General features: G+C 60.7%; 7 protein-coding genes across 7 annotated transcripts; 3 read left to right on the plus strand and 4 right to left on the minus strand.

Moving 5' to 3' along the window:
- Positions 1–3,430: 3,430 nt before the first annotated feature.
- BXZ73DRAFT_34585 (Alpha/Beta hydrolase protein) lies at positions 3,431–4,074 on the minus strand (the record flags this gene model as incomplete). Its single annotated transcript, XM_048017854.1, has 4 exons — positions 3,431–3,625; positions 3,680–3,740; positions 3,798–3,888; positions 3,945–4,074. Coding segments are annotated over 4 exons (477 nt in total), but the record flags the coding sequence as incomplete, so codon positions are not given.
- A 1,227-nt stretch (positions 4,075–5,301) lies between these two features.
- BXZ73DRAFT_99109 (uncharacterized protein) lies at positions 5,302–7,830 on the minus strand (the record flags this gene model as incomplete). Its single annotated transcript, XM_048027900.1, has 13 exons — positions 5,302–5,350; positions 5,410–5,423; positions 5,514–5,671; positions 5,734–5,878; positions 5,967–6,171; positions 6,227–6,333; positions 6,387–6,477; positions 6,532–6,712; positions 6,765–6,818; positions 6,875–6,986; positions 7,047–7,431; positions 7,486–7,638; positions 7,697–7,830. The coding sequence occupies 13 exons, from the start codon at positions 7,828–7,830 to the stop codon at positions 5,302–5,304; spliced, it is 1,788 nt and encodes a 595-aa protein (XP_047880237.1).
- Positions 7,831–8,812: 982 nt separating this feature from the next.
- BXZ73DRAFT_43126 (uncharacterized protein) lies at positions 8,813–9,869 on the plus strand (the record flags this gene model as incomplete). Its single annotated transcript, XM_048019086.1, has 2 exons — positions 8,813–9,254; positions 9,349–9,869. Coding segments are annotated over 2 exons (963 nt in total), but the record flags the coding sequence as incomplete, so codon positions are not given.
- Positions 9,870–10,905: 1,036 nt separating this feature from the next.
- On the minus strand, positions 10,906–13,387 carry BXZ73DRAFT_43285 (uncharacterized protein; the record flags this gene model as incomplete). Its single annotated transcript, XM_048019113.1, has 12 exons — positions 10,906–10,957; positions 11,077–11,254; positions 11,313–11,457; positions 11,521–11,725; positions 11,786–11,892; positions 11,945–12,031; positions 12,082–12,269; positions 12,320–12,373; positions 12,429–12,540; positions 12,598–12,982; positions 13,036–13,188; positions 13,248–13,387. The coding sequence occupies 12 exons, from the start codon at positions 13,385–13,387 to the stop codon at positions 10,906–10,908; spliced, it is 1,806 nt and encodes a 601-aa protein (XP_047880239.1).
- A 434-nt stretch (positions 13,388–13,821) lies between these two features.
- Positions 13,822–15,237, plus strand: BXZ73DRAFT_75725 (uncharacterized protein; the record flags this gene model as incomplete). Its single annotated transcript, XM_048022259.1, has 3 exons — positions 13,822–13,880; positions 13,933–14,648; positions 14,744–15,237. 3 exons carry the CDS (start codon positions 13,822–13,824, stop codon positions 15,235–15,237), a joined length of 1,269 nt encoding a protein of 422 aa, XP_047880240.1.
- Positions 15,238–15,599: 362 nt separating this feature from the next.
- On the minus strand, positions 15,600–16,699 carry BXZ73DRAFT_43160 (uncharacterized protein; the record flags this gene model as incomplete). The annotated part of the gene is made up of 2 exons (XM_048019094.1): positions 15,600–16,093; positions 16,183–16,699. 2 exons carry the CDS (start codon positions 16,697–16,699, stop codon positions 15,600–15,602), a joined length of 1,011 nt encoding a protein of 336 aa, XP_047880241.1.
- Positions 16,700–17,630: 931 nt separating this feature from the next.
- Positions 17,631–20,148, plus strand: BXZ73DRAFT_99114 (uncharacterized protein; the record flags this gene model as incomplete). Its single annotated transcript, XM_048027901.1, has 13 exons — positions 17,631–17,764; positions 17,820–17,972; positions 18,027–18,411; positions 18,470–18,581; positions 18,638–18,691; positions 18,744–18,924; positions 18,979–19,069; positions 19,126–19,232; positions 19,293–19,497; positions 19,589–19,733; positions 19,796–19,953; positions 20,027–20,040; positions 20,100–20,148. The coding sequence occupies 13 exons, from the start codon at positions 17,631–17,633 to the stop codon at positions 20,146–20,148; spliced, it is 1,788 nt and encodes a 595-aa protein (XP_047880242.1).
- Positions 20,149–20,150: the final 2 nt, after the last annotated feature.

Here is a 20,150-nt window from a genome sequence, read left to right on the forward strand (position 1 = left end):
GAGGTATGTCTAGCTCCGTCGAGCTGACATTCCGCTCGACACCCACTGACCTCTTGTCTTCCCAATAGATGCGGTGCCCTTTGCTCTCCATGTCGAAGCCCACCCAACGGCCAGGTTTCGCGCGCTCCCCCAGCTTGCCGGAGGACGTGTCGTGGACCCAGACCTTCACGCCCCACTCCGGGATGTCGGCAAGACGAGGGGGTCGGCCTGTTACAGCCTGAAACGGGGTGAGTCCATCCAAAGCTTTCGTCGAGGTGCGGTTCTTCAACCAAGCGGCGTGCATCAGCGCCTCTCCCCACAGGTTGCGCGGCAATCCCGACTGGATCAGCAACGCGCGGACCTTCTCCATGAGGGTACGGCCGAGCCGCTCAGAGACGCCGGCCTCCTGGTGTGTGTCGTGGACAGAGAGCTTTGACGCGATGCCCCGCTGTTGCAGGTGAGTGACGAACTCATTGCTGAGATATTCGCCGCCACGATCCGTGTTCAGCGCCTTGATGCGAGCGTGACACTGATTCTCCACCCAGGCCTCGAACGCTCGGAAGGCCTCGAAGACCTCACTCTTGTGGCGCAGCAGGTAGAGTGTCGTCCAGCGCGAAGCGTCATCCGTGAAGCTGACGAAGTACGTGCGGCCGCCCAGAGTTGCAACGCGACCCGGACCCCAAACATCCGAATGGATCTCGTCGCCGAACTCCGTTGCGCGTTCCCCCTGGCGCTCGGTGGGAACAGGTCGGCGTGTCATCTTCGCGCGAAGACAGGCTTCGCACGGCTTGCCATCGTCGTCTCCGGGTACAAGCCTCACCCCTCGGATGTGGCCTTTCGAGATCTGCTCCTCGACAGTCCGTATGGCGATGTGACCGAAACGGCGATGGGCTTGTGCGCGCGTGAGCGTCTGGGTACGTTCGGTCGACTTGTTGAGCGTTGTAGCAACCGCAGCTGAGGCGTCTTCAGCTTTACGGGCGAGGTACAGCCCACGCGACTTCGGTATGCGGCCTATAACGTTCCCCTTTGCGTCGGCGATGACGCACTGACCCCCGGCAAAGGTAGCGGCATACCCGGCGTCGTCAATCCGGCCGACGGAGACGAGTGTATAGCCGAGGTCAGGTGTGTAGAGAACGTTTTTGAGGCGGATCTGCGTCGGGACTGACGGAGAGTTCGGCACAGCGAGGATGACGTCCCCAACCCCAAGGGCAAGGAACTCCTGCTGGTTGGCGGCAGTGAGAGAACGTGGCGCTGTCTCCCGGAAGGTTACAAAGGCTTCGCGACGCGGCGACATGTGGTGAGTTGCTCCCGAATCGTACAAGTCAACATGGCGAGTTGACACTACAGCGGCAAGCAGCGTGACAGCGGCAGCGATCGGGTCGAGGGGAGCGTCCTCCTCCTCGAGCTCTTCAAGCATATCAGCCCGATCTTGGTCGTCGTGGCCGTCCGTCATGGTGGCGACCCAGTTGTCGATGCGCGAGCGAAGTGTGGTGAAAGCGGCGAAAAGAGGCTCCGAAACTGTGGCGTCAAGTTCGAGCTCTTCAGGCGTTGGATCGCGGGCCCAGTAGGATGGGTGGAACTCCTGTTCGCTGCCAGGCTCCTCGTCGTCGGAGACTGGCTCAAGTGCGGGCATGGAGGATGCGTCGGAAGTGGTCTCCTCTGTGAGTGAAGTGTAATCGGAGCGGGCGTCGTCCGACCACGTCGAGTCTTCACTTGCTGACGCTGAGTCTTCATCGCTAGACTCGAGCCAAGGAGAGTCGGCACGGAGGTGTGCAGACCAAGCGCCACCGACGTCTTCATCAACTTCCTCAATGAACGCACTCGCGACCACGGCAGCTGCGATAGGCTTAACGACAGCCTTGGAGTCGTCCTTGCGAGCGACGTTCTTGCCCTTCGCGTCCTGCTTGGGGCTCGGACAGTCGGCCTCCTTGTGACCCTTCCCGCCGCACGTCCAACAGACGCCCACGGGGCGCCGCGGTCCACCGGATCCCTTCCCCTTCCCCTTCCACTTTGGCTTCTCCGACGACTGGATACTGGCGGCGACACCAGGATCCTTGGCCTTGGCCTTCGACGTCTTCTTCTCGCCCTCCCGACGTTCCCACTCTTCAAGCAGGATACTGATCATCTCATCAGGGTCGATCGCAGGCTTCTCCTTCGATGAGGTCGAGACGGCAGCAGTGGTCGAAGACATCGCGGCGGTGATTGCCGCTTGCTGCAGCTTCGCCTGCGTGGAGAGTTGGGCGATGAAGCCGGAGAGTTCGGAGGGGACAAAGTTGATGATGACGGAAGCGTACTCGGTGTCCGCAATCTCGACGTCGTAGGTGAGAAGGTCTTCGTAGGCGTTCCGGAGACGGTCGAACTCATCATGCATGTTCGTGCCCGCAGTTGCACGCATGTTCAGGAAGTCGCGGCGAAGATTTGACCGCTGGAGAAGCGTCTTCTTCGAGAACTCGGCTACAAGGGCGGCCCAGATCTCCGCGACGGTGCCCTTGCGCTTGAAACGGTTGTACGTGCTTGGCGCGAGCTTCAGCGTCAGAAGGTAGAGGGCTAACGTCTCCTTCTTCTGCCAGTCGTTCAAAGCGGAGAGCTCGGCAGCGGTGGGGGCATCGACGTCCGCGGGAGTGGGGTAGGGCTTCATACCATTGTAATGAGTCCACGCCTCCTTCTGTTGCACCGCGATAGTGAACTGCTGTTGGAATGCCAGCCAGTTCGAGCCCTTGGCGTCGAGCTTATCGAACCCGTTGATGAAGTCGGAGAGAGAACCGGATGACATGATAGATGCGAGTGCGGGAGGATGGGAAGCGAGATGGCAGGGTAGCGTGTAAGTTGAGTCTTGCTAGGTAAGGCCTTCACGCAGGGCTCATAACCTGTGAGCGGTAGCAGCTGTAGTGATACGCAGTAGACCTCAGTACGGTGCGCTCGTGCAGAGTGCAAGACTAATATATTCTGTACCTGTAGTGATACGCAGTAGACTACAGTACAGTGTGAGCAAAAGCAGAATGCAGCAGGATAAAGAAATGCGCGCTCACCCTCAGTACGGTGCGCTCGTGCAGAGTGCAAGACTGAGGGCGGCGCTGCGCGGGCGGGACGGTATAAGTGACAGACAGGACTGATGGCTACGGACCGGCGCGCGTGTATGTAAGCAGGAACGAGAGAACGCGAGGCAAGCGGAAACGGAATGGTATCGTAGGATAGACCATGGAAAAGCTAAAGTCCGGGCGGCATCAAGACAAGGGCGAGCGCGCATCGCGCGCACCGCGCGATGCGGGATCAGTGTGCCGCGCGCGCGCGCACAGCACAGACGGCCAACGTCCGGTGACGCGCCGCGTGCGGGGCGCGGGTTGTGCTCCAACAAGTGCATTTTCTTCCGCGGATTTGTAGCCGGCCCTCCACCTGAGGTAGTAGTCGGTTGAGTGTCCGGGTCTCACGGATGACCCGGGTCGCGTACATACCGTTCTGGCACGACCTGAGGGGTCACGACGATCGGCTCGCGAAGAAGCTGGCCAGTGATGGGGGTGCTCCGGAACAGCGGATCGTCGCGCGCCTCGTGCGCCAGAGCTGCAGACAACATCGCCCCGGCGGAATGTCCGCCGACAATGAACCCTTTCTCCAAGTCGGCTTTCAGGGATGCGACGTTCTGGACAACCTGTTGCGAGTAGCACGTTGAGACCCGAGACGGTGAGCCAAGGGAATCACTCACCCATTTCAGCGCAGCGAGACAATCGTTGAGGCCGGTAGGAAAAGGATGTTCCGGCGCAAGACTGACATGATAGTGGCGTCAGTAGTGCCGTGGGAGGCAGGTAATACCAAGTATGTACCGATAATCGGCGTTCACGGTGACCATTTTGAAGTTCACGGTGAGCCGGCGCAACATATAGTCTTCGGTATTCACGGTCCCGACGCATCCACCTGTGTGTCGGACATCAGTTGGTGGGACGGGTTTCCAGGTTCTTTGCGCAGCATACATCCTCCGTGAATGTTGAAGAACAATGGGAAGTTTTCTGCCTCCTCGGCGACGCAAGGAGTGGTGAGACGGACCAGAATGCTTCCTCCTTCAACCGGCACCATTTCGTCCCTTACGGTGTAAGTAGACTCTGAAGACGAAGATATCTATAGTCAGCTGTCAGGGTCGGACACAGATTCCAGCAATTCAATGGACTAGCCTTCCGGGAGTCTTTCCTTCCAGTAGGCCTCGTGAGGCGCAGACATCATTGCGTCGTAAAACGCCCTGTCCTGAGCCATAGACGGAGCGGAGGGGATTGATGTCGTTTGAGACGTGGTCGCAGACTGTGCTTGGAGAGCAGCGGCGAACTCTGGATCCATGTCGTCGAATGCCTCTGTGGAAGTGGTGGGTTTTCGGTCCTGGGGTCCATTCGCTTGCACTTATACTCTAGCGTTAATCTAGTGCCGAATTACAGATCGTAAGTACACTAGCGACTTAGACGGCGGGTCTCGGTAATCTTGAGATGTGCTGACAGCGATGCGGTGAAGGAAGGACATACAGTTTGATGTCCCTCTGCCCGGAATCTCTGAGGGTTACGCATGAGACAGAGTAGGGCTGACATGCTTACTGTACATCGCCGAAGAAACCTCACCACGATGACTTCAACAGAACCAATGGGTGCAAACGATCACGTTTCCTTAACGGTACTCGTTGTGCAGCGGTCAGTTTGGGCGCAGTGCGGAGATCGAATTCGAAGCTGCATCGTTGGCGGAACCTTCAATGAGCGCTCGGCGATGGCTCGGTTGCCCGGAGCCTGGGCTTTCCGGTGGTGAAACGCCAAACGCCCTTGCGCACGGAGATTGATTAGCCCGACCGGTCGGACCAGGAAAACCCTGGACGTTCCACCTACTCTTCTGGTTTCTAGCACTTCTATGTCTTAGATCTGCAAGTACCGCCAATCGTACAACCTTGAGAACACAGATTGTAAACAACCCTCGGCTTCGCAAGAGGCGCGTATCCCTCAATCAGCTTCTTGGCTCGCGTCGCCTCCCTGCAGTCTCCTCCCACAGTAAACCCAGCGCTGTTGTGCACAGAACGGACTGAATTCCCGACCCGGCTCCCTGCAAGACTACCGTCTCACCCACAATCCGCCGCAACTCGAACACAGTCCAGACGGCGCCGCGCATCGCATCCGCGTGCTTCCGGTGGAACTCTGCTCAGGGATACCGTCTAAACTTTTGGCAGCACCGCACGTTTGAAGGGCTGTCAGGAACCAGTCGGCGAGCTCTTCTCGACCTCTGTTTTGGGGCAGATTATCATGAGGACCCAGCACACTTTCAACTAGGGATACATATACAGTGAAACGGCACTCTACAAACTCACTGCGACGCCTCCAAGTCGTCATCGTAGACGATCTTGGCAGGCCCACTGGAATGTACACGGCGCGATCAGCTCCGGTCCGGATAATAACATCTGACCGTGCTTACCGCTTCTCGACACCCTTTCAGCAAGAGCGAAACGGATCACGAGCGATCAGCCGATACATGTAATCAATCACCGCGCAAAAGCGCGAGGAGCTATATGTACTCACATTCTCAGTCCAGCTGATCTGTGCCTTGAGCTCTGTGAGGCCGCACAGCAGGATAACTTTGAAGTGAAGGTCGTAGTAGACCCCGCTCGGTCCCTGGCGTGTCTGGCGCGCCACCCGCGACGTGTCCGCCGCGACGGTGCACAGCGGTGTGAAGAGCTCTGCTCGTGTCCACGCGTCAGCTCGTGTGCTGCAATTCAACGCGACAGAAGAGATCACGCACCGGGCGTGAGGTCTGTCCAGCGCGGGTCCGCGGTCGGCCCGCGGTAGGCGACGATATCCGTCACGACGCTGTCGAGCGTGCGCGAGTCGCGCGCCTCCTGATGGTACGGCTGCGAGACCTCCTCGGTCTCGCGCACGCGCGTGCCCTGAGTACTCGGCAATCACATGAGCGCGAGCCTAGAGGTGCGGGAGGGAAAAAGGGAGAGAACGAGACCAAGGGGAGAGGCGACGGACCTTCTTGAGGATGGGCGAGAAGCCGTCACGGACGACAACGCGGCCGGATTGCTGCGTGAACGTGTTCGAGGCCCGCTGGCGGTGCTCTGGGTCCACGGGGTTGTAGTCAAAGACGACATTGATGCCGTACGTCATCTTCATCACACGCGCGGAGACAAAGTGTTCGAGGAAGAAGCAGACCGCGCCGTTCGCGACGGCCTTGTTCCTGCGTGTGAGACGTGGGTCAGAAGTGAGGGATAAGAGGGACGAAGTACACCCACGCGTGTGAGTCCGGGCGGTAGAGCGTGAGGCCAAGGTCTTTGAGGCGGTTCTTGAGCGAGGCATAGAGCCAAGGGCTCGCCGCAAACCCGCCAACAAGAAATACAGTCTGAAAAACTTAATAATCAGCATAGGAAGCGCGTGTGTCTCACGGAAACGTACACTTGGAGGTCGCGTCGCACCCTTTTGCTGCTTCTCGATAACAGCGATGGTGGCGTCCAGGGACGGCTGAAAGTAAGACAACATGTCCGCCCTGAAGCATGCGATCAGCGATGGTCAGATGGCGAAACGCCAGATGAAGACGCACCCGGTGAGCATGAGCTGTCCGCGCCTAATCTTGACCTTTGGATCATTGCAGCCCATAGAACCGAACTTGATGTACGATGACTCCTTCTCGTCCTTGAAGACCGGCTTTGTCGCCTTGTCGAAGTAGTCGAGCATTGATTTAATGTCTTCGTCGTTGCCGAAAGCCGATTCCTTCAGGAGTTCTATGGAGCATGCGTGAGAAAGATGGCTGCGTTAAAGTGAGGACATACTCACCTTTGAGATGCGCCTCGGCACGCGCGTTGATGCGGGTCGATCCTTGGAGGATACCTGAGCGGGCGCGCGTTATGACGTCATAGTGCACAGGAAGCATCGCGAACACTCACAATCCGCCGAGGTCACCTCTTCGACCGCGAGAGGCGACACAGATATGAAGCCATAGCTGCTGATGTCTACTGTCCCTCCACCCGCGTCGACGATCATGACACTCTGCCCGGCCTATATCCATGCATGCAGTTAGCGACAAACATCTCACACCACGTGAAACAGCGCGCTCACCTGCATCGTCTCGTTCGTCAGGCCGCTCTGAATGCAGAAGTTGAGGCTGGCTTCGCCTTCGGTGATGAAGTGCACGCGGGCCTGTCCCGCAGGCGTTTGCGGCACGAGCCCGGCTATGACCGCGGCCTGGCGCATCTTTCCCTGTTGTGCGCCCTCCCAGCCATTCGGGTGGGAGAGCACGAACTCGATTCGGTCTTCGAGCGACGACCAGAGCGAGTCCCCGTTCGCGTGCGTCTCGCAGATGTAGCGCTTCGCGCACCGGAAGAGGTAAGCGAGGAAGTCCGCGAAGACGTCCACGACGGTCTTGCCGCGCGGCAGCGCCGGGAGGTCTCGCCGCTTGATCTCGCCCGCGTCGAGGCGCTCCGGGCGCAAGTGCAGCTTGAACCTACACAAGGAGTGGGTATATGCGCAAGCAGAAGTGGGAAGGAGGTGCGCGCACCATTCAACGAAGCGGTAATCGTTGTCCTCGGCTTCGAGGTCTACACCGGGGAGCGCGGCCTCGGCGCCGGCGCACGCGACGGAACCATCGGGCTTGTAGTAGAGTATAGATGGGATTTTGGAGTCTCCCGCAGCGCTTTCTTGACCGGGGAAGCTGCGTGGAGAGTCGCACTCAGTGGAAAGGCTGGAGAGACCGACGCGTGGACGTGTACCGAGTGACGCCGTGGATAACGGGAACTTCGCCGGGGTCGAGGATGGCGTAGGCGATGCCGGAGTAGGTGGTGCCGACGTCGATCCCGAGGACGAGCTTGCGAACAGAGCCGCTGTAAGGCTGGAGGGCGGGCATGGCGGAATGATGATAGGAGGAGAGGAGAGGGAAGAGAACAGAGAGACACGCCGCGACGCGTAGAGGAGCGAAGGCTTTGTGAGGAATCTGAGCTGAAACGCGACGCTGCGGTAAGGGCGAAGGAGAAAAGACGTCGGGGAAAGGCCGATGGGCGCAAGATCAAGGAAGGCATTTCTTTGTCCAATTGCGCGTGGCCTTGGGGTCAAGGACTTTTGTGGGGTGTTGGATGAGCGCGACGGCTATGCTCGTTGAGGGCCACGATCGGGGAGTTTCGTCATCCTGCGAGACCAGTGTAAAGCGAAGTGGCCACAGCTCTCGGCCACCGCATATACCCATGCCACTCTGGGCGACTCGTCTTCCCTCCGCCTTGCGGCTTGTACTTCTCTGCCTCTCTCCCCCACCTATGCTCAGTACTCTCAAGTCCTCGCTCTCGTGGATCTTCATGAGCCGTTCTTCTCCGAACCCCAGCACGGTGTCCCGCTCCCGCCGCCCCGACCACGACGATGCCCAAACTACGCCACCCGACGAGCAGCCAAAGGCCGCCGACACACCCTCACCGGCGCCGCTCGACGCGCTCATCATCGAACAGATCGAGGAGCTCAAGTCCGCGCAGCTCACTCGAGAGATCGACGAGCTCAAGTCCGCGCTGAAATCCGCCAAGCAGGAACTAGCCGCCTGCAAGGAGGTCCTCACCGCCGCGGAGCACCACAAAGAAGCGGTCACCGTCAAGTGCGACCTCGCCCGCCGCGAAGCGAAGGAGTTTGGGCGCAAATTCGGCGACCTGACCCAACAGCAGAGCTCTCTAACCTGGCAGAACCGGCGACTCGAGCGCGACCTCTCCAACACCAAGGCCAAGACCACCAGCATAGAAAACGACGCCAGGAATCGCATCGCCGAGGCCAAAGCTGCCGTAGCCGAGGCCAATGCGCGCGCCGCTGCGTCCGAAGTCGCTGCGACCCATGCGAATGCGCGCATCGCCGTGGTCGAGCGCGAGCTCGCCGCCGTGCGGGAAGGCGCCCGACAGACCGCCGCGCTGCTCGAGACGCGCTCCACCGAGCTCCGCGCCGCCCAGGTCTTCCTCACCCGCGCGGACGACGTCCCGGACAGCGACGTCGTTCGCCTCGTCGAAAACCTCAACGCGTCCGTCTTCCAGATCGCGGCCGCCATCGCGGACACGTTCCAGAGCCGCTGCGGCGGGAGGAACGAGGGCGCCGAGGACGCGTGCGTGGAGCTCAAGGGGAGGACGATGCTTCCGGAGGGCGTCACAGACGCCTTACGACACGTCGACCACCGGAAGGACGGCACGCTCGTGCAGTTCGCGCTACAGACAGTCATGGCAACGTACGCTCGCGAGGTGGGCGTGCTGTGGGATACGCGGGGCAAGAGCGACTTCGAAAGAGTGTATGAGAGCATCAGAGCGCACGGTACGTCACCTCGTTTCCATTCCCTCGCCATCCCCAGTCACCCTCAATCCGCGCTCGCTCCCCATCTCCTACGGATCTCTGAACATCCTCGCAGAACCCCAAGCCGTCGCGGGCCGCTGGAGGACCCTCTGCCGCACGCACCTCCGTGCGCTCCGCGAGGACGAAGACGAGCAGCGCGCCGAAGCCGCGAGGATCCTCGTGAGCGCGCTCGCAACAGTCCTCCGCGCATGCGGCGTCGCGGACGAACGGGACGCGCCCGAAAACGAACTCCGCCTCGCACACTCGGACGCGCTGCACGCTGTTGTGAGCATTGCGTTCGAGTTCCGGCGCGTGGCGGGCGAGGTGATCGTCTCGCGCGAGTTCGCCGTTGTCATGGTCATGCCAGAGCAACCGTTTGACGAGAGCGCGATGGAGGACGAATGGGAGGGGCCGAAGAAGAAAAGGAGACGGGGGCACGAGGCCGAGACGGCGCACCCAGTGTTCTGCACGACGGGGCTTGGGCTGGTGCGGGAGGAGAACGGGAGTGAAGGCGGACGGGTGCTCTTGGTGAAGCCGAAGGTGATCTTGACGTCGATAGTCGACAAGTTGCAGGAAGAGGGAGATGGTGGCCGATGACAAAGGGATGCGCTTATGTAAGTTTTCCCGGCGTCAATGGACAATACTCCCGCCGCTTTATTTTGCACTCCGAAACGTGTGGCGGTGAGCGGAGATGTGAAAGTCTCCTCAAGTTTTATTCGGCGGAAACACAGATCCACACGCGTCAAAGCTGCTAAAGCTGCGATAGAGATAGGTACGAGGTCGTCTAGATGTATGCAGATCCAATCTTCCCCCGGCAATAGACTGAGCTTGATTCGCGTACCGTTTCTTGACCTCCTGGTGAGCGAAAAAAAGTCAAAAGACAGCGCTCCCTCACGTCCTCCGTCCGGCGGAAGCACAAGCCCGAAGGTGCGACGTGTTTGCGCCGATCTGGCACAGAGAGTGCTGTGCACGTCTCTGCGAACCGCGCGTCGCGGACTCGAGGATAGAAGAACATTTATGTGCAGAAGAAAGCGCACCTCGCTCGACGTACACCTAGCGCGGGTCGCCCCCCACCGCCCACGGCAGCACACCGCGCCGCTCACGAGGCACGATGCGTCCCGGCTCGCCGTGCGTGTCGCCCAGTGCTTCCTGCTTCGGCGCCACCGAGGATTCCAGGGTCACGCGCACGCGCGTGAGGCCCTGTATCTCGAACACTGTGCGGATGCGTGAACCTGAAGACACGCGCGAAACGAGGCGCGCTAGATATGCGCAAACGACGTCATGCGAGACGACCTTGTTCCTGCACGAGAAGTGAGTATGTGAGGGCTGGTCAGAGGCTGAAGGGACGCACAACCGAGAGTCCGGGCGAAAGAGCACGAGGCTGATGGCTTCCAGACGGGCATCGAGCGCGAAGTATAGCCACGGGCTTCCGAGGATCCGCCAACGAGAAATGCAGGCTAGAAGAGGGACGATGGCGCGTGTCAGTACGTTCAAATGAGCGTCACATCCAGCGGCCGAGCATAGTGGATCTTGCATTCCTGCGCCGATGCTAATCAAAACAACATCCAATGCTACGTTCTACAAGACATACATATACACATACACACCATGGTGGACGCTGTGCACCACAGGCTCACTGCGACGGGGCCTCCAAGTCGTCGTCGTAGATGATCTTCGCAGGGCCGCTGGAACGCAGACACCGCGTCAGCTTCGGTGTAAAGGATCACATATGACCAGACTTACCGCTTCTCGACCCCCTGCAAGCGCAAAAGAAACGGGACACGAACGGTCAACCGCTATCCACAAGGATTTAGGACCACTCACGTTCTCATTCCAGCTTATCTGCGCCTGGAGTTCCGTCCGGCCGCACAGCAGGACGACGCTGAAGTTCTGCTCGAAGTACTTGCCCTGAGGGCCATTGCGCGCCTTGCGCGAGACTCGGGACGTGTCCGCAGCGACCGTGCACAGGGTCGTGAACAGCTCTGTCCACGTGCGCACGTCAGTTCGCGCCCTCCGAGCACGCCAGGCGGAAAGACACACCAGGTGTGTCGTCCATCCAGCGTGGGTCCGTGCCGGGCCCGCGGTAGGCGACGATGTCCGTCACAAGACTATTAAGAGTGCGCGAGTCGCGTGCCTCCTGCACGTAGGGCTGCGAGACCTCCTGGGTCTCGCGCACACGTGTGCCCTGGGTCCGCCATATCAGCGTTAGCGCGCGCTGGAATGCGGGACCAGAGCCAGGACGACAGACCTTCTTTAGAATAGGCGAGAAGCCGTCCCGGAGAAAGACGCGACCGGACTGTTTCGAGAAAGTATTCGAGGCGCGTTGCACATGCTCCGGATCCGTGGGTTTGTAGTCGACGACGATTTTGATGCCGTAGGTCAGCTTCACCACGCGCGCGGAAACAAAGTGCTCGAGGAAGAAGCACACCGCCCCGTTTGCGACGGCCTTGTTCCTGCGAGTCGGACGTGTGCATTAGTGGAAATAAGAGGCGAGAGGAACGAGGACTGCACACATATGTGAATCCGGGCGGCATAGCGTAAGACCGAGATCTTCAAGACGGCGCTTGAGTGAGACGTAGAGCCAAGGGCTTGCGGCGAAACCGCCGACGAGGAAGGCCGTCTGGAATGGCTGGTCAGTTTCGAAAGGGCGTGAATGCCCTACGATAGCGTACAGTGAGCGGTCGCGTCGCATTCTGGAGCTGCTTCTTGATGCTCGCCATGGTCGCTTCTAGGGACGGCTGAAAGTAAGACAGCATGTTCTCCCTGGATCACGCAGTTAGAAAGCAGGCAACGCGAAACAATAGAGAACAGCGCACCCGGTGAGCATGAGCTGCCCGCGTCTAATATTGGCCTTTGCGTCGTTACAGCGCATGGAACCGAACTTGATGTATGTTGATTCCCTCTCGTCCTTGAAGACCGGTTTTGTCGCCATGTTGAAGTAGTCGAGCATGGACTTGATATCTTCATCATTGCCAAATGGGGAGTCCTTCAAGAGTACTACAGGGATGATAAGCGTGATGTGTGCGTGGAACTGCGCACATAGCTACCCTTCAGATGCGCCTCCGCACGCGCGTTGATGCGGGTCGATCCTTGGAGGATGCCTGAGCGCGCGTCATGACTTTGTAGTTGCGCAGACAGTACTAGGCGAGCACTCACAATCCGCCGAGGTAACCTCTTCGACCTCCAGAGGCGACAGAGATATGAATCCATAGCTGCTGATATCAATGGTCCCTCCACCCGCGTCGACGATCATCACACTTTGCCCATCCTAAGAACACACATATAGTCAGTCGCAGATACACGCCACACGAGTCAGCGTGCTCACCTGCATCGTCTCGTTCGCCAACCCACTCTGTATGCAGAAATGCAAACTCGCTTCGCCTTCGGTAATGAAGTGCACGCGGGCCTGGCCCGCAGGCGTCTGGGGTACCAGCCCCGCCATGACCGCCGCCTGGCGCATTTTGCCCTGCTGCGCACCCTCCCAGCCGTTCGGGTGCGAGAGCACGAATTCGATCCTGTCTTCGAGCGACGCCCAGAGAGAGTCCCCGTTCGAGTGCGTCTCGCAGATGTAACGTTTCGTGCATTGAAAGAGGTATGCGAGAAAGTCCGCAAAGACGTCCACGACCGACTTACCCGGTGGGAGCGGCGGGAGGTCATCCCGCTTGATCTCGCCGGCATCGAGGTGCTCCGGGCGCAGATGGAGCTTGAACCTACATGAGAGTCGGTATACGCGCGAGCACAGGACGGGGAGTGATGCACGCACCATTCGACGAACACGAGCTCATTGTCCTCCGCCTCGAGGTCCATGCCGGGTTGTGCGGCCTCGGCACCAGCGCAAGCAACGGATCCGTCGGGGTTGTAGTAGAGTATTGAGGGGATCTTGGAGTCCCCGGCGGCGCTTTCTTGGCCGGGAAACCTGCGCGAAGAGCCGTGGTCAGCAGCAGGGGGAGAGGTCTCGGACGCGTGGACGCATACCGAGTGACGCCATGGATGAGGGGAACCTCTCCTGGGTCGAGGATCGCGTAGGCAACGCCGGAGTAGGTGGTTCCTACATCTATTCCGAGGACGAGCTTGCGGACCGAGCCGCTGTAAGGCTGGAGCTGAAGGGCAGGCATCGCGAAATGATGGGGGCGGCGGGAACGGGAGGAGGAGTGGAGACGGACGAGGGACACATCCGGAAGGACGATGAGGCTCCGTGCGAGCTTTGCGGGGAAGTGAGGTTGAGATCACGGTGCTGCGGTAAGTGAGGGAAAGAGAAGCGTCGTAGAGCGGTCTATCCGCGCCACATCAAAGGTGCTGCGTCCTTGTCCAATCGCGGGCCCTCGGCTTCCAACATGAATGATCCCTACTGAAAAGGATGACAACTGTGAGCCTCCCATTACTGACACTTCTTGCCACTTACCCCGCTGTGGCACTAGTCTCGGCCACCTTTATAGTTCCGCACGACACGTTTCCGCCCTGGTTCTGCTTCTTGCGACCCTCCACCTCTGCTTCCCCTACATATGGTCTTCGGTTCGTTAAGGGCTTGTCTGCCAGCAATATTGGCACCATGGCGCAATTCAACAAGACAGCCCCACACCTCCGGCTCCTTTCCCGCCCTTCCGCTCAGTGAGCAGACCAAGACCGAAGACGGGCCTTCACCACTCGAAGCACTCCTCAGGAAAGAGGTCACGGCGCTCAACGACGCTCTGAAATCCGCCCAGCAGGAACTTGCCCGTTCCCAAGAGAAGGCCATCTCGGAGCGCGACATTGCCCAGAACGACGCCCGCGAGCATGCCCGCGAGAGCGAACGACTCGCCGAGGAGAAAAAGCAGTTGAAACACGAGGCGGAAGAAACACGTTCCGCAACCCAGGCCAAGCTTGAAACGGCGCGACAGAACATCAGAGGCGCGCAGGGCGTCGCTTCCCGGGCCGAGGCGCGCAGCAACGAGCTCCAGCGCGAGCTCACCGCCGTGCGCGAGGAGCTCCGGCAGACCGCGGCGCTGCTCGAAACGCGCTCGGTGGAGCTCCGTGCCGCCCAGGTCTTCCTCACCCGCGCGGACGATATCGCGGACAGCGAGGTCGTGCGCATGGTTACAAACCTCAACTCCTGCGTCTTCCAGATCGCAGCTGTGGCCGCAGACGCGTTCCAGAGCCGCTGCCGGGTGGGAGACTCGAAGGAGGACGAGGACGCCTGTGCGAAGCTGGTGTCCGCGGGAGGAATAGGCCGGAACGTCGTCGATGCGCTGGCGCGTGTGGACCACACCATCGACAACACGCTGGTCCAGGTCGCGCTACAGGGCATCATGACTGCGTATGCACACCAGCTGTGCTCGAGGTGGGGCTGCGCGGATGAGAAGAACCTCATGGAACTCTACGCGAGTATCAAAGCGCAAGGTACGCACGTCATCTTGTCTCCGCTCCCTCCGGCCCTGGTCTTCCGGCTTCTCCGCTCCGCTCCACCCGTCGCTGAAGCCTGGATGCGTTTTCAGAGCCCCAGTCTGTCGCCGGCCGCTGGCGGTCGCTGTTCCGCACGCACGTCCGCCAGCTGCGTGAGCGTGAGGGCGGGGAGAGCGGCAAGGCGGTGGCCGGGTTCGTGGAGGCGCTTGTCACGGTCCTCCGCGTGTGCGGGGTAGCGGACGACACGAATGTGCTCTACCTCGAGCTCCAACGCGCGCACGCAGACGCGCTCCAGACCGTCGTAAGCCTCGTGTTCGAGTTCCGGCGGGCGGCGGGCGAGGCGATCGTTTCGCACGACTTCTCGGTGGTCTCCGTGGGCGCGCAGGAGACGTATGACGAGGCGAGGATGGAGGATGAGTGGGAGGGTCCGAAGAAGAGGAGGCAGAAGGGCGAGGTCGAGGCAGCGCGCCCGGTGTGCTGCACGACGGGGCTTGGGTTGTTGCGGGAAGGGAATGGAAGTGAGGGCGGTCGGGTGCTTCTGGTGAAGCCGAAGGTCATCTTGAGTTCCATAGTGGACAAGTTGTAGAGAGGAGCAGATGGAGGCGATGGTGGTCGATGACCAAGGACAGTCACTATATGCGCACCATCACAAAATTGCTGTTAATCGCTCGGAAGTTTCCGTCTAGTTACTACTTATTACAAGCGCTCCCCCCTCGGCTGCACGAAGCTTAAGGACTGTTGCCTTCATTTAAGAGCGAGACACCACACGTCGATCCGCCTGCGAAAGAGAGAGAGCAAGAAACCATGCGTGAAAAAAACCCCGATGCGCGGAACGCAGCTGACGTCGCTTGGATGCGTCGCACGCAGTCCGGTAGGCATACTGGGACCTCGATGCGAACCTAGCGCATGCCCTGATTATCGACGTCCACCACCACGTATCTCATTGTCCTATATCTTGTCGAGTATGGACTTCAAGACGACCTTCGGTTTTACTAGAAGCAGCGCACCGCCTTCGCTCCTGCTCTCCTCCCGCATAAGCCCAAGCCCCGTCGTGCAGAACACCGGGTGCGCCGTCTCGACCCCGCGCCCGCGCCTCTTCTTCTTCGGCCCCTCCCACTCGTCCTCCATCCCCGCCTCGTCAAAGAGCTCCTCCGCGGGCACGACGACGACCGCGAAGTCGCGCGAGACGACCGCCTCGCCCGCCGCGCGCCGGAACTCGAACGCGCTGCGGACGATGGTGCGCAGCCCGTCCGCGTGCGCGCGGCGGAGCTCCTCGCGGAGCGCGTCCGCGTCGTCCGCCACCCCGCACGCGCGGAGGACGGTCGCGAGCGCGCCGACGACCGCGTGCTCTGCCTCGCCGCTCTGCACGTCGTCCGGCAGGCGCAGTCCGCGGAGGTGCGTGCGGCAGAGCGACCGCCAGCGGCCCGCGACCGCCTGGGGCTCTGCAGAAAGGTTGAGCGTTGGGAAGCGAAGAGGGTGGAGGGAATAGAGAGGGAGGGAGGGCGGGCAGACGAGGGAAACGGCGACGTACCATGCAGCTTAATGCTCCCGTACACGCCCTCGAAGTCCGTGTCGCCCGAGAGGTCCCACCGCGAGCACAGCCAGCGCGCGTACGTGGTCATGACACCCTGGAGCGCGACCTGCACGAGCGCGTTGTCGTCGCGGTGGTCGACCCGCCGCAAGACGTCGACGACGCTCTGCCCGACCATCTGCCCCTCCACGAGCTCCGCGCACGCGTCTCCGACCCCGTCCTGCCCCACCCCACAGCGACTCTGGAACGCGTCTGTGACCGCCGCCGCAAGCTGGAAGACGCACGAGTTGAGGGTGGTGATGAGCCGGAGGACGTCGCTGTCCGCGACGTCGTCCGCGCGCGTGAGGAAGACCTGCGCAGCGCGGAGTTCCGCGGAGCGCGTGTCGAGGAGCGCGGTGGTCTGCCGGTGCTCGTCGCGCACGGCGGTGAGCGCGCGCTGGAGCTCGCCGCTGCGCGCGTCGGCCTGGGTGGCGGCGGCCTCTGCGGCGGCGATGCGCGCGAGCGCAGTGGACTCCATGTGCATGAGACTGGCCTGTGTCGTAGACCGCACCTGGTACATCTCGCGCCCGAGCCGTTCGTGGTCGCGGACCAGGCGGTCGTGGTCACGGACGAGCTGGTCGTGATCACGGGCGAGTCGCTCGTGATCCCGGACAAGTCGCTCGTGGTCGTCGGTGAGGCGGTCGGCGTGGCGCTCGAGTTCGCGCGCGTCGTGCCGGGCGACGTTGCGTTCGGTGACGGCCATGTCTTTGACTCTTTCGAGGGTGTCATTGCTCTCCTGCTTCTTTACCAGCTCTTGTTGGGAGGTTTCTAGCTCGGCCTTGAGCCTCTCGATCTCTTCCATGAGAGGCGTCTCGAGCGGTGTCAATAAGGGCGCGTCTTCCACATCCTTCTCTTCAGCGGACGGCGTAGAGTTGCCATCGTGGCCACGGAATGTGGGCTTGCGGCTGAGAGAGGAGCGGGTCTTGGGTGTGACCCAGGCTACCATAGTGCCAAGTACCATCGGTGGAGGATGTGAGGGAGGAGGGTGGGAGCAAAGACTGGGTGCACGTGTGGGGTAAGTATCGAAGATCTATAAGGACTTGCGAACCCCGTTGTCTCGCGCTTGCCTCAAGTGAGACAGGCTCGGCTAAGGTGGCCCGCCACCGATTTTCCAAATAAAGGGATGAGGAGGTGACTCCGCTGGCCACAAACGGCTTAGAGGCCGCGCTCATCTGAATATCCGCCCTTTCGCGTCCACATTCGGGAACTTGTCCCGCGCGACGAGAAACGATCGGGCAAAGACATTCCGCCCTTGGACTTGATCTCGCGCCCAACGCCTTTCCGTTCGCTTCAGCCGTTACCGCAGCAGAGTGTCTCAGCTCGCGTTGCCCACAAAGCCCGCCGCTCTCGACGCGTCCCTCTTCCCTCTCCACTCATCCTCCCGTCCCCGCCGCCCACACCATTACGCCATGCCCGCCCTCCAGCCGTACAGCGGCTCTGTCCGCAAACTCGTCCTCGGGATCGACGTCGGCACCACCTACTCCGGCATCGCCTACGCCATCCTCGACCCCGGAGAGGTCCCCATCATCCACGGCGTCACTCGGTGCGCGCCGACGCGTCGAATTCTCCCCTGCTGCTGACCGCGCCTTTTCAAACAGCTTCCCCGGCCAAGAAAGCGCCGCGGGAGACTCCAAGATCCCCTCCATCCTCTACTACAACCCCGACGGATCTGTCGCGTGTGCCGGCGCCGAGGCCGCGCTACCCGGCATGGACCTCGAAGCGGAGGACAATGAGCTCGTGTTCGTCGAATGGTCCGTACGCCTCCTGTTCTCTTACCCTCGCGCATATACCCACCCCTCGTGCAGGTTCAAGCTCCACCTGCGTCCCGAGCGCCTCGACGCGGGCGAGATCAAGAGGCGCGACCTCCCCCCTCTTCCGCGCGGCAAGACCGTCGTGGACGTCTTCGCGGACTTCCTCGCTTACCTCTTCCGGTGCGCGAAGCGCTACATCTGCGAGACGCACGCGAACGGGGACTCGCTCTGGTCGTCGCTCGAAGACAGAATCGAGTTCGTGCTCTCCCACCCGAATGGCTGGGAGGGCGCGCAACAGGGAAAGATGCGTCAAGCCGCGGTCATGGCCGGCCTCGTGCCGCAAACGCCTGCGGGACAGGCTCGCGTGCACTTCATCACCGAAGGCGAAGCCAGCCTCAACTTCTGCATCCAGAGCGGGCTGACGAACGAGACGATGCGGGTGAGCGCTGTTTCGCGTGGTGTGAGATGTTTGTCGCTGACTGAATGCATGGAACTAGGCCGGGCAGAGCGTGATGATCGTCGACGCGGGCGGAGGAACAGTCGACATCAGCAGCTATGGCTTCATCTCTGTGTCGCCTCTTGCGGTCGAAGAGGTGACCTCGGCGGATTGTGAGTGTTCGCGCTGCTTCGTTTGCGCTATGACGTCATAACGCGCGCCCGCTCAGGCATCCTCCAAGGATCGACTCGCATCAACGCGCGTGCCGAGGCACATCTCAAAGGTGAGTATGTCCTCACTTTCACGCAGCCATCTTTCTCACGCATGCTCCATAGAACTCCTGAAGGAATCGGCATTCGGCAATGACGAAGACATTAAATCAATGCTCGACTACTTCGACAAGGCGACGAAGCCTGTTTTTAAGGACGAGAAGGAGTCATCATACATCAAGTTTGGTTCTATGGGCTGCAATGATCCGAAGGTCAAGATTAGGCGCGGGCAGCTCATGCTCACTGGGTGTGCCATCTCCCGAGCATTCCCTCCTTTTCCCTTGTTAATAGTGTAAATCAGGGAGGATATGCTGTCTTACTTCCAGCCGTCCCTCGACGCGACCGTTTCTGTCATCGAGAAGCAACGCAAAAACGCTACGCGCACTCTCAGTGTACGTACACACTCGTGCAAAATCCACATGCTTCTTTTTCTGACGAAGTCTCCCAGACGGTCTTCCTTGTCGGCGGGTTCGCCGCAAGCCCTTGGCTCTACGCCTCGCTCAAGCACCGCCTAGAAGACCTTGACCTTACACTTTGTCGCCCCGACTCGCACACGTGTGTGCACCTCGTCCCTCCTGTTCCTCATTTCCACTGATCCACACGTCTCACACGCAGGAACAAGGCTGTCGCGAACGGCGCGGTCTGCTTCTTCCTCGAACACTTCGTCTCCGCGCGTGTAATGAAGATGACGTACGGCATCAAGGTCGTCGTCGACTACGACCCCGCGGACCCAGAGCACCTCCAGCGCGCCGCGAACACGTATATGAGGCAATCCGGCCGCGTCGTCGTCCGTGACGCCTTCTCGTCCATCCTCAAGAAGGTCCGTCGCCCGACTCTCCTCTTCGTCACGTTCCCTCCTCTTTTTCTCCCGCGCGTCCGAGCTCCCGCTAACTCGATCGCGGCGTGTCCAGGGCATGCGCGTGCGCGAGACCGAGGAGGTCTCGCAGCCGTACGTCCAGGAGGCGCACGACTCGCGCACGCTCGACAGCGTCGTCACCGACATCGTCGCCTACCGCGGGCCGGGCGCGGACCCGCGCTGGATGGACCTCACGCCCGGTGCGTCTTCTCGTCTGCCGCGCGGAATGGTAGAACGCGAGCTGACGTGCGGGCGCGGACAGAGCTCTTCACGCCGCTGTGCACCGTCGCGGCGGACACGTCGCGGGTCGCGCGCGTGACGCGCCAGGGACCGAAAGGGGTGTACTACGAGCAGCACTTCAACGTCGTCCTGCTGTGCGGCCTGACGGAGCTGCAGGCGCAGATTAGCTGGACGGAGGACGTGAGTGGCTTCCGTATGCTATTATGGGATGGATCCACTGATTGCGTCCGTCCGTGCTCGTGGTCGTGTGCAGGGTATCGAGAGGCGGTAAGTCGGGCCGGACGTCAATGCTCGCGCGAAATCTGATCACAGTTTTTGTACTACAGTGGGCCTGCGAAGATCGTCTACGACGATGACTTGGAGGCGTCACAGTGATT

This window comes from Epithele typhae, assembly GCF_022376455.1.
Source record: "Epithele typhae strain CBS 203.58 chromosome Unknown BXZ73scaffold_10, whole genome shotgun sequence".
NCBI classification, from domain to species: Eukaryota; Fungi; Basidiomycota; class Agaricomycetes; order Polyporales; family Epitheliaceae; genus Epithele; species Epithele typhae.